The sequence below is a fragment of the Cervus elaphus genome, chromosome 4 (genome assembly GCF_910594005.1).
Source record: "Cervus elaphus chromosome 4, mCerEla1.1, whole genome shotgun sequence".
Taxonomy (NCBI): Eukaryota; Metazoa; Chordata; class Mammalia; order Artiodactyla; family Cervidae; genus Cervus; species Cervus elaphus.
The window spans coordinates 6797707-6811023 of record NC_057818.1 but is presented as its reverse complement, the minus strand read 5'-3'; the positions used below and the strand labels follow the sequence as shown (position 1 = coordinate 6811023).

The window sequence follows — 13317 nt, the reverse complement described above, 5'->3', positions numbered from 1 at the left end:
TAGTCAGGAGTTTCTGTCACATGTAACAACAGAGAGAGAGGCTACCTCTTACAAATAAGATCAATGCCACATGGTCATACATTCACCAAATATTTTTAAAATGTTGATGTTATTTATTTGGTTGTGCTGGGTCTTAGTTGTAGCATACAGGATCTAGTTCTTTGCTCAGGGATTGAACTTGGGCCCTCTGCTTGGGGAGCTCAGAGTCTTAGCCACTGGACCACTTTTATTATACATGTAAGAAAAGTACTGTTACACATATTCGGGGTGAAACTATGCAATAGTATAAACACATTTTTCTACTTTCGAAAGACTTGCTTTTTCAGACAGTAGAGGGCAACTGGGAAAAAGGCAAGGTTTTTAACTTTCAAGTTGCAGTAAAAATATTCGCACCTGTCAAATTCCAACAGTTGGTGGAATCCTTGTTCCGTGGCTAAGCCCACACGAACACTGCTCAGAGAGTCATTTGGGTGTTGGTCTCATAAATCATAACTTGCTCACAGCATGTTTCTGAGGCTTCAGGAAGGACTCTTCAGACGGTGGTATCAAATTGCTGAGATTAAAGTCAACCTCAAAGGAGGGTTTTCTCCCCAAAATCACTAAGGCGGTAAACACGGCACATCGTGCAGTCAGTCCCCGGATGTGGTACGTTGCGCCGTCCTCAGGGTCCGTGTACTCAAAGCAGTGAGCAATCACATGACGACCGCAGCGTGTCACGTGACTCTGGTGGTAAACACGGGGACGCAGGAAGTACTCCAGAGGCACCAGGAACACGTTCTTAACTTCATCCGGGTTAGGTCTGGCCTCAAAGTTGGGGTCTATAAATCCTACAACCGGCGTTATCCACATATCCTTCTGAAAGCAGAACACGGAAGACACAAACGGAGATGTGAGAGATACTGTTTCAAAACAACAACAAAGTATGTCTAAACGCACGCTACTTCTGCATAAACTAAGCTCACAGGCCAAAGCAGTCCGTTACGTAAAACTTCCTCTATAAGTAAACTTTATGTCCCTTAAATGGAGGTCTGGGCTTCCCTGGCTCAGTGGTAAAGAGTCCGCCTGCCAATGCAGATTGGAGACAGGAGACGTGGGTTCGATCCCTGGGTCGAGAAGGTCCCCTGGAGAAGGAAATGGCAACCTACTCCAGTTTTCCTGCCTGGAGAATCTCATGGACAGAGGAGGCTAGGAGGCTGGTTGGCGGGGAGATTTCTATTTATAATCACCACTGTTCTGAAATGAATGCAATGCAGGGTGTTGTTACGTTAAAGATTCTACCTGGAGTCTTGCGGGGGAGGCCTGGGGTTTAGTGTAGGAGCTGATGAGGGCGGCATGACCTTGAATGAGAAAGTGAGACGGACTGGGGAATTGCTGACATAAAGTGAGTGGGGACATCCAGGGAGACAGTGTGGGGCTGGCTCCTACAGGAGGACCAGCAGGCCTGTGGGAGGTCTTGAGGGAGGGCAGCTAAACCGTGGTGAAGAGCAGTGATGACTCAGCCTGTTAACCGAATTAGCGACCAAGTCAACATCACGACCAGGAGCGGAGGAGGGGAGCAGGGCTCCAGACGTCAGTAAGGTTTCGAGAGCGGCCCCGACGCCCTGATCCAGCAGCAGTCCTCACTGTGCTCGGCCCCCTGAAGGCTCAGCCTCTTCTGTCACAAGGTCCCCCCAGGGCAGCCACTGAGATGAAGGCTCAGATGCCACGGATTTCTTAAGGAAGAGCTCGGGCACAAAGGGGTGAGGGCAGGAGCAGGGAAGACAGACAGGTCGGGGGGAAAGCCAGGCAGGGATGCTGCGGGGAGCTCTGGGGTATAAGGTACCTCGGGCTGTCCTAGGAGATGATGAGGGGGCTGGGCTTTCATGCCTGGCCAGGAATAAATCAAGACAGTGCTGACTCAATGGGGGGTGCGGGGGGGGGGGGGGGGAGGGGGCGGCTCCAGGAGCCTGAGGGCATGAGTACTGGGAGAGAACTGCAAAGTGTGAGTGTGTGTGTGTGTGTGTGTGCATGTGCGCGCGCGCGTGAGAAACACTGCCTAAGAGGACTGTTACCGCATATATACAGAATCCCAGGAGCCTGAGGGCATGAGTACTGGGAGAGAACTGCGGAGTGTGAGAGTGTGTGTGTATGTGTGTGTGAAACACAGCCTAAGAGGACTGTTACCACATATGTACAGAATCTGGAAAAATGGCACTGATGAACCTCTGTGCAGGAAGGGGATGGAGACGCAGACATAGAGAACAGACTTGTGGACACAGCGGGGCCAGGAGAGGGTGGGACGACTGCAGAAAGCAGAATAGCCGTATGTACACTCCTGTGTGTCAGACAGACAGCTGGCGAGGAGCTGCTGTGTAACACACGGAGGCCAGCCTGGCGCTCTGCGGGGCCTTAGAGGGGTGGCACAAGGGAAGGGAGGGAGGCTCCAGAGGGAGGTGATATATGTATAATTACGGCTGATTTGCGTTGTTGTATGGCAGAAACCCACACAACACTGTAAAGCAAATTTCCTCCAATTAAGAAATAAATTTTTTAAAAAAAGAAAGCATCTGGACAGAGCCTGCAGTGTCGCTCAGCGTGCATCCGTGGCTGCTCTCTCCATTCAAAGCCCATGTGGGCCCCTCGTCTAGAATCCATCTGCCTCCCCCAGGTTCTTCATAACAACCTGCTTCTGAAGAAGCTTTACCAATAGAAACTGGATCAGAAAAAAACTTGCCCATGGCCACACCCAGCTCCCACTTGGCAGAAGCCAGGATTCTACCCCAGGCTTGCTGCCCACACGCTGGAGTCCTGCGCTGAAGTTCTATCAAAATGCTGGTCACCGAATCTCCAAGCTAGCACACCAGCAAGTGGCTCAGAGACCACAGGGTGGCGTCCCCAGCTGCGGCTCAGACCCTCCGGAGGTCTCAGGGCCACGCCTGTTAGGCAGGTGCCTGGGCATGAACTTTGCACGGCCAGTGCCAGCCCTTGAGCTGGCATGTCAGAGTCTAAGGAAATTAGTGGGGGAAAACAAAAAGAATCAAAGCCTCAAAGGGAGATCATGGTTTAAGACTGAATGTTCTAGATGGGGAGTCAGGTACACGCAACAGGGTTCAAGCTTAGCAAAGTAAGAGAGACTGTGGAAACTTGTGGATGAAGCAGCAACTCTGCACATCCCATGTCTAAAATCACAGGTGTCTGAACTGGCAGGAAAAAAAGGTGGTATGTGGCAGGCATCCTGCTGCTACTGCTAAGTCACTTCAGTTGTGTCCGACTGTGCGACCCCATCCCTGGGATTCTCCAGGCTAAAACACTGGAGTGGGTTGCCATTTCCTTCTCCAATGCATAAAAGTGAAAAGTGAACGTGAAGTCGCTCAGTCATGTCTGACTCTTCAGGACCCCATGGACTGCAGCCTACCAGGCTCCTCCGTCCATGGGATTTTCCAGGCAAGAGTACTGGAGTGGGGTGCCATTGCCTTCTCTGGCAGACATCCTAGGGCCCATAAAAGGCTGGATTTTGCCCATTTGCTGAGTTGAAATCCCACAGAGATTGGCTTCTGCTCTGGACATAGGATGAGCCAGGCTTTAGGGCTCCTGGAAGAAGCTTCAGACTATTAGGAAGAGCCTCGGAAGTCAGGACACACCACTGAAATGTTATAGGACTCGGGCCTTTGCGAAGTGAAGAAAAGGATGGAGATGCAGCTACAGGCCATGCGCAGAGAAAAAGGAGAACTGTCCCACGGGGCCTCTGCAGAGAGAAGCTCACACGTGTGTGATACAGTGACACGTATGAAGGTTGGCTGGGGGCTGGAAGGCCTGGGAGGGTTAACACTGGGCGTGGGGAAAAGCCAGTGACACCCCAAAACATCTCCAGGCATTGCCCTGTGTTCCCCGATACAGAAAATTACCCCCAGTCAAGAATTAGAATTCTGACTCAGTTAGATTAGGCTTCTAGGCATTAAACAAATGGCATTTTGGAACCATATTTAAAAGATTTGCAAAGTCCAAAAAACGAAACGACCCCCACTGGCACTTCTAAATACAGTACATCCTTCTTGAAAGCCTTTGTTCATTCTAATTTCTCGGTGGTGTGACTGGCATTATATCAGGAGCAGGTCATTTGAACACATAAACACCTGTAAGGACTGTTGTATGCGATCTCCTTACAGGTGAACTCAGTAGCTCTGGGAACCTTGGAAATGGACTTACTCTCATTTTGGGAACTTATAACCATTATGTGTTTTGTCAAGAGAGTCCTAAAATAAATCTCTAAGATGTCCCGGGAGATTTGCAGCTATCCCCTGGAAAGGGCTCCCGTTAAAAAACACAGAAGAGGAAGTAACTGACACACGTCTTGTCCTAATCCCATGTTACTCTTCTCTCTGTCTCATTTCTTTCTCACTGAGGGCACATTTATGGAATGGCCTTTACCTTCTTCCAAGCTAAATCTCCTGGGAGTGGTGACCTCTCTATTCTTAAAATGGACTCAATTAAGACAGATGTCAGCATCATTGATCTTCACAAAGGGCAATCTGGCTTTCTAATTTTTAGGCATCAGTGGAATTCTTCCTTTGACATAAAAATTCACATGAAAGCACAATACTATTTTTAAAAAAATTATAGCTATTCAGATAGGTGATGAGTGAAATTCACCTCTGGGGTATTATTCTTCCCCCAAGCCCATGACCTTAGCTTAACCAGGAGAATAATACCAGATAAACCCCAATTGAGGAGCATGCAAGAACACATCTGACCTGTGCACCTCACAAGTGTCAAGGACAGGAGAACAAGGGCAGTCTAAGAGACTGGCACAGATCAGAGAGTGAGCAGACGCGGCACCACGCTCAACACGGCGGCCTGCGTGAGATCCCGGACAGAAGGGAGGACGTCAGCAGAAAAACTAGTAAAAGACAAGTAAAGCGTGGGGTTCAGTGATGGTAAAGTACTGACACTCATTTCTTAGTTGTCACCAACGTACCACAGTGATGTCCGACGTCAGTAACAGGGGGAGCTGAGCATGGCTACGTGAGAACTCTCTGTGAAATCAGTAACCGTTCTAAAATTACAAGTATATATGAAAAATTGTATACCAGTAAAATAATTGTTATGCAACTTTAAATTTACCTTATTTACTCCTTCTTTCCTCCTCCAGGGGATCTTCCCGATATGGGTTCGACCCCCGGGTTGGGAAGATCCCCTGGAGGAGGGCATGGCAACCCACTCCAGTATTCTTGCCTGTAGAATCCCACAGACAGAGGAGCCTGGCGGGGCTACAGTCCACAGGGTCACCAAGAATCGGACATGACTGAAGTGCCTTAGCACGGCACGCCACTCCTTCTACAGTCAGTTAGTATAACAGTGACAGTGTTGCGATCAGCTCATATGAAATAAGGTCCAGTTCTATCAGTCCCAGGACCCCTTTTGTTGTTATGTTTGTTTGTATATACTATCAAATCCCACTTCAAACAGAAACGCAGTTACAAATAGCGACATTTCTAAACAGCTTCCCTAGATCTCAGGATATTGCTCAATTTACGTGACATGGAGAAGCCTGGTTCCATGGTATGTGCAAAAATGAGTACCTTCAGTGGCCTCCAAGGGGCTAAAATCTGGTATGTGGCATGCTCAAGTCTGTGTTATTTTTTTCAAGAGACTTCTCAAAAATAAACCCATCTGGAGAAAAATGAATGTGAACTGAATGTCAGTGAAAGAACACTGAGGCATCGACAGGGTTCCACAGCATCCAGTCTGAAAACCGCTGATGGTGTGCAGCCCTTTCATTTCTGGATGGGAAAGGAGGGGCCCAGACAGGAAGTGGGGCTTGCCCAAGGCCTCTTAGCCCAGCAGGGGCAAAGTCCGCACGTGAGCCAGTCTCTTGACTCTGTACCGCATGCTTGAGAGGACCGTGTTTAGCCAAACGTGGGATCCTGAAGATAGCGTATCTACTTCGAGCTCACACAAGTCTAAGCAAGCCAGTTCCCTCCGAACCTTACATCAAACGGCAGTGGCATCAAGCAGCAGACCACCTCCACTTGACGAGGATGCAGCCCTACTTCTTCCTGGGCTTCCCGGAGAGCCGTGGCCACGTCGTCTGCATCCGTAGGTTCACACTTACCTCCAGGAAAGCAGACTTCTCCGGGTGACCTTCTCAGCTGGATATGGAAGGAACAGAGCCACCATGTGGGATTCCAAGTTTGGTACCACTCACCCATTCAACAAGTATGTGCTGAATTTCTGTCTTGTGCCAGAGACCATTCCCATACTTGTGGCAACAAGTAGGGAATAAGACCAAAAAGAAAAGTTTTTCTTTTTTTTAACTTGAGTCCTTTAAAAAAATTGAACTAGGAGAACTACCCTCACTTCTGAGTTTTCTCACCTTCCCCTCCAAAGATACCATACACACACACACACACACACACACACACACACAGATTTACACTGATGGAGAAAAAAGGCAGAACAAAAGGATAATGAAAAGGGCAGTGTTTTGAATGGCTAACCTTTATCGAGTGCTTACCATGGTCTGGGCACAATGCTTCAGACGAATTTCTTGTCAATGAGTCTCAACAGTTCTATAAGCAACTATTTTTTAAAACTGAGATGAAATGTTATTCCTTAAAAAACTTAAAAAGTATGTATTTTTAAATTGAAGTGTAGTTGATTTACAATGTTGTGTTAGTTTCTGGTACACAGCAAAGTGATTCAGATACACACATACATACACTATACCTGGGGTGGGATTAATCCAAAACAGTGGCTCTTGGTGGGGGCAGTCTTACCCCCTCCTCCCTGCCAAGAGAGTAGGCGATATCTGGAGACACATGTGGTTGTCACAAAGTGCGTGTGTTGTCTGTGTATGTGTTACTGGCTTCTAGTGGATGTTGTTAAACATCCCATAATGCACGGGGTAACTCCCACAACAAAGAATTATCCAGCCCGAATGGCAACGGCTGGATAAGAAACCCTGGCATAAAAGTATTTTAAATTACTTGCTAGCTCAATTGCTTATTTTACTTTCCAAAACTTCTCTGTAAAAAGCCACATGATTCTGTGGCTTCATGTACCCCTTGAACATCACAACTCTGAAAGTCCAATTGAGATTTTGGAATCCCAAATTGTGTGCCAGTGACCACATTTCATGGGGTTTTCAAACATCCTCCTGAGACCTTAAGGTCAGGAACCTTTTCGTCACTTACCTTCTCTGACCGGAGGGTGAACAACAGGTAAAGTTTCCCATCTTTAGGCAACAATGGTAGAAGGATCGAACATCTGTTAGATGAACAGTGAGAATATTCGGTCCCAAAGTCATGCTTTTTTAGGCGGGCCTTAGCGTCATCTATCAAACTGTTTCTAAAATGGAAACAAACCACAGTTTAGTAACAAGAGTTATGATAAAAAGCTCCTAAACTGGATGATGTTTCTGCTTTGATATATGTCCTGGTATTTAGCATTTCTAGTCTCAGTGTACTTTTTAATAATATGACAGCAATAATAATATCCAAATCATGTGACTTTTGGTAAGATAAAATGAGGCAAAAATTACTAAGAACCCAGTTTAGTACCTGAGTTCACTTTAAAATGTACATTAATTTTGAATGATGGTAAAATATTCTTTCAATGGTGCAATAGTTCAGTGTTGAAACCCACAGTAATACTCAGGAAGACAGATTTGCAGAGCAAGTTCATTGTTTCAGAGGTTACACCATTATAAGGTTAAGGGCTTCCTCTTAACCTGGCCCTACATCATGTTATCAAACCCTTGTCTTCAAATACCTTCTAACAGTGGTTCCCAAGCTTATGCAGCAACAGACTCACCCACAGGGCATATTACAACATAGACTGCTGGGTCCACCTGTGACTTACTAAAATGCAAGAATTTAGACTTTAACCACACATTGTTCTCTGAATCCATAACTATGGGTTAAGGCAGTTTTGTGTAAGGGGCAAAAGCAGGTGTTTAAGTGAGCCAGACTGGTTTCAAAGTGTTAGGACTGACTTCTCTAAGCCCCCCTTTCCTGATGTGTGACATGTTGAGGATGTTTGTAAGGATTAAATGATACAGTTCTGTGGCTGCCATTTAAATGTCTCAGTCCTTAGATGCATAATTGCTTGCTAGATGTCTGCTATTTCTTGCCTCTTTCTAGGAGGTAGGATGCTCAATAATGTAATTAGGAAACTGCTGTGGGTGTTGAAAATGCCCAAATGGCCTGAAAAGAGTCACAGGAATGCTGGCACTGGAGGGGACTCCAGAGCACATCCTAGTGCACATAGGCTAGTGTTCAGAAAAGGAAACTGGAATTTCCGACCAGGAATGTGAGGGACTGCTTAAAAGTGTGGCGCCCAGAACTGACCAGAGGGACCAGCAGAAGCAACAGTTTGCAAAACCGTCCACATAAGGAGCTGGTGCTTGGAGTAATAGCCAGGTAAACACCGACATTAGCAGCCACACCCATTCTGAGCATGGGCTCATCTAACCTTCTTTCCATGCTTTTCTCATTAAGGTGAAAACACGATCACGTTCCAGGCTCAGAGAGTTTGCGTAACTGAGGCTGGAAGTAGCCCAGGGACCTTGAACCGGGCGCTGCCCGGTGCGCGCTCGCTATCCGACGGCTGAGGCCCGGCGAGTGAAAGAGGGAAGCCCTCGGGGGCTGTGCGCCTCCCAAGTGTGCAAACCTGGCTCTGTCTTTGGCGGGGGAAGGCGCGAAGGCCCTGGAGACCTTGCGAGCTGCCAAACGAGGTGAGCGTCGGGAGCGTGGGCTTCCGGAAGGCGGGCAGGCGGGACCCGCAACAAGTAGCCAGAAGGCCCCGCCCGCAACCTGTCCGGCCGCGCAGTGATCAAGGCCGCGTCAGGCCGGGCTCGGGGTGCCAGGTGTCGGGGAGGCCTTACCCTACTGGTTCCTGGGGAGGGCCGAGTCGCGACATCGTCCCGAAGAAAGTTTGCTTCCTGACAGCAACGCCTTCCAGCGAACTTTGCCGGACGAGCCTGCGCAAAGCAGCTCCGGGCCTGGGGCGGGGAGAGAGGCGGGGCCCAGAGCTGGGGGCGGGGCCTGGCTTAGGACGCAGGCGGGACCGAGAGCCGCAAGCTGAAGATAGGGGTGGGGCGGGGCTAGTGGGGCTTAAGGCCCCGCCTTCCTTGTCGCGCAGAGCTTCTTCCTGCTTTCCCTCAAAGGCAAGAGCTAAAGGAAGAATTCTGAAATTGACAATTGTTGAAAAAGGGGAAAGGGGGAGAATGCAGTGCTGGTGACTTGAGAGAATTCTAACATTTCGTACTCACTGTTGCTAGGAGGTCAAGTTGGCTCAATTTTTTGAACAGCAGTCCACACATGTTTACCCAGCACCTACTTTGTGCTGGATGCAGCCCCCGACGGTGAGTGAACAGGCGACACGGGGCTTACAGTCAAATAGGAGAGAGGGAGACAGAACTCAGACCATTACCTAGATGAAACCCTTAGTCCCTGGGAAGCATGTGAGGGAGAAGCAAATCAGAGGAGGCTTCCCAGACAGACAGGTATCCGAGCTGACCTGGAAAGCTGCTGTTCCTGAAGTGTGGTCCTGGGAGAAGCCGCAACCGTCCACATCAGCAGCATCTGTGTGCTGTTAAAAACAGGTAGACTCTTGGGTCCCATCCAGGAGATGCTGGATCAGAAACTGGGGGTAGAGCACAGTGAGCTGTATTGTAAGGGAGTTCTGTTGCTCTGAGAGGGAGAAGGGCAGGGGGAGAGTTTCAGGAAAAAGGACGAATTTGTGCAAAGATCCCAGAAGTAACTGAAGAAGACCAGTGAGAGGGAGTCTGGTTTGAGCTGACATTCAAGAGGTTACTTCAGAGACTGAAGGCTAAGGCTGACTTCTCCATCCTGCATGGGAGGTGCAATGCCCAGGGCCCCTCGTAATTTCACGATTCCATGAAAAATGTTTTAATTTTCATTTCTTTCTTTTCTTTTTTTGCCACCTTGAATGGCCTATGCAGTGAAAGCACCAAGTCCTAACTACTGGATTGCCAGGGAATTCCTCAACTTTAATTTCTTTCAAAAGAAGAAAATGAATATAATAAGAAGCAGTATATAATAATGAATTCTTCTTGGGTTATATTCATCTTTAACCAATGCAGCCCTAAAATAATATTCATTTTATTATTTAATGGAGAAAGGTCCATGAAACCAAAATTACCTAGGGCCCATGAAAATTACAATGTGGCCCTGGGTCATGGGAGAGTTTGGCAACAGTTTCCAAGACCTCCAAGACCATTGAGCTCACCTGTTCACCTTGCCAGTTTGCCAAGGCTGGGAAAGCCCAAACCAAAAGCTTGATGGCATCCTAAGAATAGTGATGATAGTTGTTCTCTTAAATGTTAGTGTACTTAGTCCTCTGAGCAACCCCATGAAGTAAGGTTATTTCCATAGAGGTATTGCCATCCTCACTCTCCAGATCAGGAAATTTAAAAGTGTCTTGCTTTGGGAACTTCCCTAGTGGTCCAGTGGTTAAGACTGGATGCTTCCCGTGCAGGGGGCGTGGGTTCCATTCCTGGTCAGGGAACTAAACCCATATGCTGTGGGCATGCAAAAACAGAAACAATATGTTGCTTAAGTTCACACAGCTAGGGTTTAAGGTTAGATCATTCTGACCTCTGAGTTCATTTATTTTGATGCAACTTCTCACAAGCAACTGGCCTATGAATTATGTGGATCTGATTGGCAGTGAGACAGAGATGAATCGACATATGCATTGCAGAGATACTTTGTTCCAGGCATGTCTAAAGGGCAGCTCTTTGAACCCCCAAGGCCTTGTAGTCTGCTGGGGACGATAATGAAAGCACAGTGTGCTCTAGCTCTGTGTAAAAAGAGAGTGAAAATGGAGTTGGGGGCTGGAGATTAACGTTGGAGCATTCTATTTTCTCTCCTTTCACCCGTCCTTTGGTTGAATCCTCCTTTTGAAGATGAACAAACCGAGGCTCAGAGTGGGTCAATGCCTTGCCCACAGTCACACAGCAGGGAGCTGGCACTCGAGGGGGTTTTGAGGGCCAGGTGGGATTTCAAGAGGCCAAAGTGCGGGCAGTGGTATTCCGCACAGCTGGAACAGCAGAAACCAAAGCTTGAGTGAAGAGTTTCAGAGAGTCAAAGAGTGCAGCGTGGCTGGAACAAAAAGGGCATCTTGCAGAGTGGAGCCCTACGAACAGAGGGTGAGGCTTTAGAAAGCCAGCAAGATGGAGGTTGAACTTCTTTCTGAAGGAAAAGGAATAAACAGGTCTGGGTTTTCAGGAAGATCTCTGTGGAATCAGGGTGGGAGATGGATTAGAAGTGAGAAACTGGGGGGCAACTGGAGGTGGGAACTCTTCTAAAACTCTGTACTGAAAGAACCAGAAAAAAAAAATGCTTTAAACCTTCTGAAAAATACCTGTCCATTCTCTGACATCAGAATGGACGGGGTCTGGATTGTCTTCATGTAAAAAGCAGCATCCTGAGATGCTTTGCTGTGTACCAAGGCTAAATGCAGGGCATCTGCTTTCAATCAGAAATACTGCTGGAAAAACACTTAGCTTTTATGGCTTTTGTAATGCTGGAAGCCATAGCACAGGGAGCATCACAAGGTAAAAATGCATCACTCTCTCTCTCTCTCTCTATATATATATATATACACATATATATATCTGCAAAACAATACAGGATTCAAGGTTAATGGGCAGTGTCTTCTAGGGAAAATAACTTGTCTCTATAGTTTTTGCACACAGATTTGTTGGTAATGACATAAATTCTGGAAAATGTGTTGAAGAAAAACAAAGCTATAAAAAGGTTCAGGCCAGCCTGCAAAGCCAACACCTCCATGTACATTTCAGTCAAAGAGGCACATCCCAAGGGCCAGGGTGGACCTTATCTGCAGTCTACCCACCTGGAAACTTAATTTGAGCAGCACCATAAGGCCAGGTCTGGGTGGTGCAGAGATCAAGAAAATACCAACCAGCTTTTGGAGCAAAGGATGTCTGGGGAAAAAGACCTACAACAAACAATTAGCTTTAATGCCAGAAAAGTGCTCTAATCCAGGAGGGTGGGGGCAGAGTACTCTGGAGAGTGAGGAGCGGTGGGGAAGGGATTAATTCTGCCTGGGAGCAGGCAGTGGGCTCCAGGTAGAATGTGGAGGGAAGGTAAGATAATAGGAAACACTAAGTACTTAGCGTTGTTTTCCTAGGAAATAAAGCTCAAGTATAGTGGGAATTCCTAATAACGTACTTTCACAGCCTTGAGAAATTTCACAGAAATAGCACCTGGAAAAACAGCATCATATATTAAGAAACTGTGTTCTTCTTAAGAATAATCTCCTTTTTACAAACCTCAAGGCCAGACCCAGAAGGGAGTATGACTGGGATCATGAAAGCGTGGACCTTGGAACACCAGGTCCGTGTCAGGCGTGAACACTGCCTAGGCACTTGCTAACTGTTCCCGAGACTAGCCCAGAAGGGACCGGTCTGGGGTAAACGCAAGATCTGGACTATGTCGGTGTAGTGTCCTGAGAAAGATAAGATCAAAGAAAGTCTTGCAGTCTGCAATTAGGAGCAAAAGCTGGACTCTGAGTGGACGCTGCGCCTCAGTCCAGTAGAGGCTGCAGGTCCTCTGACCCACTGCACCAGATTTCGTGTTCTGTCTTCATTCTCGTTGCTCACTCCCAGACCAATAGGGCAACACTCAAGAAATGTGTTTCCTCTGCTCCTTCCTCAGTTTGAAGAGGGTCTCTAAACTCCTGCTGGGAAGTGTCAGAGGGGGGCTTTCAGGTTCGTTCTCACGTATCTGTCAGGGGACGATGGTTACAACTGCTGGGCTGGGCCCTGCAGACCCGTCTCCATTACCTCCCTCCACCTCCCACCCCTCTCCCCAGCAAATCAGAGAGGGTTAAGGAGGTACAGACTTCCCCTTTCTAACAGAGGAAGATGTATTTATTTATTTTTGACTGCACCAGGTCTTCGTTGCTGAGTATGGGCTTTCTCTAGTTCGGGTTCGAGGTCTTCTTATTGTGCTGGCTTCTCTTGTTGTGGAACATGGGCTCTAGACACGTGGGCTTCAGCAGTTGCAGCCTGTGGGCTTAGTTGCCCTGCAGCATGTGAAATCTTCCCAGACCAGGGATCGAATACATGTCCACTGCTTTGGCAGGCAGATTCTTAACCACTGGACCACCAGGGAAGTCCTAGTGGAGGAAGTGGACAGCATTCTTTGAAGATTAGGTTGAAACAGAAATTCCTTTTTGAATGGGTCAGGGGTCTTCAGTCTCAAAAATTACCCGGGGGCAAGGATGCTGCATGGACATCTAAGTGCCCTGAATCCCACCCCACAGGTACTTATCTCAAGGTGGAAATTC

General features: G+C 47.7%; 1 protein-coding gene across 2 annotated transcripts; it reads right to left on the bottom strand.

Moving 5' to 3' along the window:
• Positions 1–200: 200 nt before the first annotated feature.
• Positions 201–8991, bottom strand: NUDT7 (nudix hydrolase 7). Of its 2 annotated transcripts, XM_043898101.1 has the most exons (4): positions 8864–8991; positions 7173–7326; positions 5970–6128; positions 201–855 (listed from the first exon to the last, which is right to left on the bottom strand). In XM_043898101.1, the coding sequence occupies exons 1-4, from the start codon at positions 8896–8898 to the stop codon at positions 487–489; spliced, it is 717 nt and encodes a 238-aa protein (XP_043754036.1). In that variant the 5' UTR covers positions 8899–8991; the 3' UTR covers positions 201–486. The 2 variants fall into 2 exon arrangements, with proteins under 2 accessions (XP_043754036.1, XP_043754037.1); XM_043898102.1 differs by lacking the exon at positions 5970–6128.
• Between the last annotated feature and the right edge of the window lie 4326 nt (positions 8992–13317).

Coding starts and splice junctions, on each gene's coding strand:
- NUDT7 (XM_043898101.1), bottom strand. CDS start 8,898: ATGTCGCGACTCGGCCCTCCCCAGGAACCAGTAGG. Junction 7,327..8,863: donor CCTCCCCAGGAACCAGTAGG/GTAAGGCCTCCC, acceptor TTTCCATTTTAG/AAACAGTTTGATAGATGACG. Junction 856..5,969: donor TGATGCCACTGCCGTTTGAT/GTAAGGTTCGGA, acceptor TTCTGCTTTCAG/AAGGATATGTGGATAACGCC.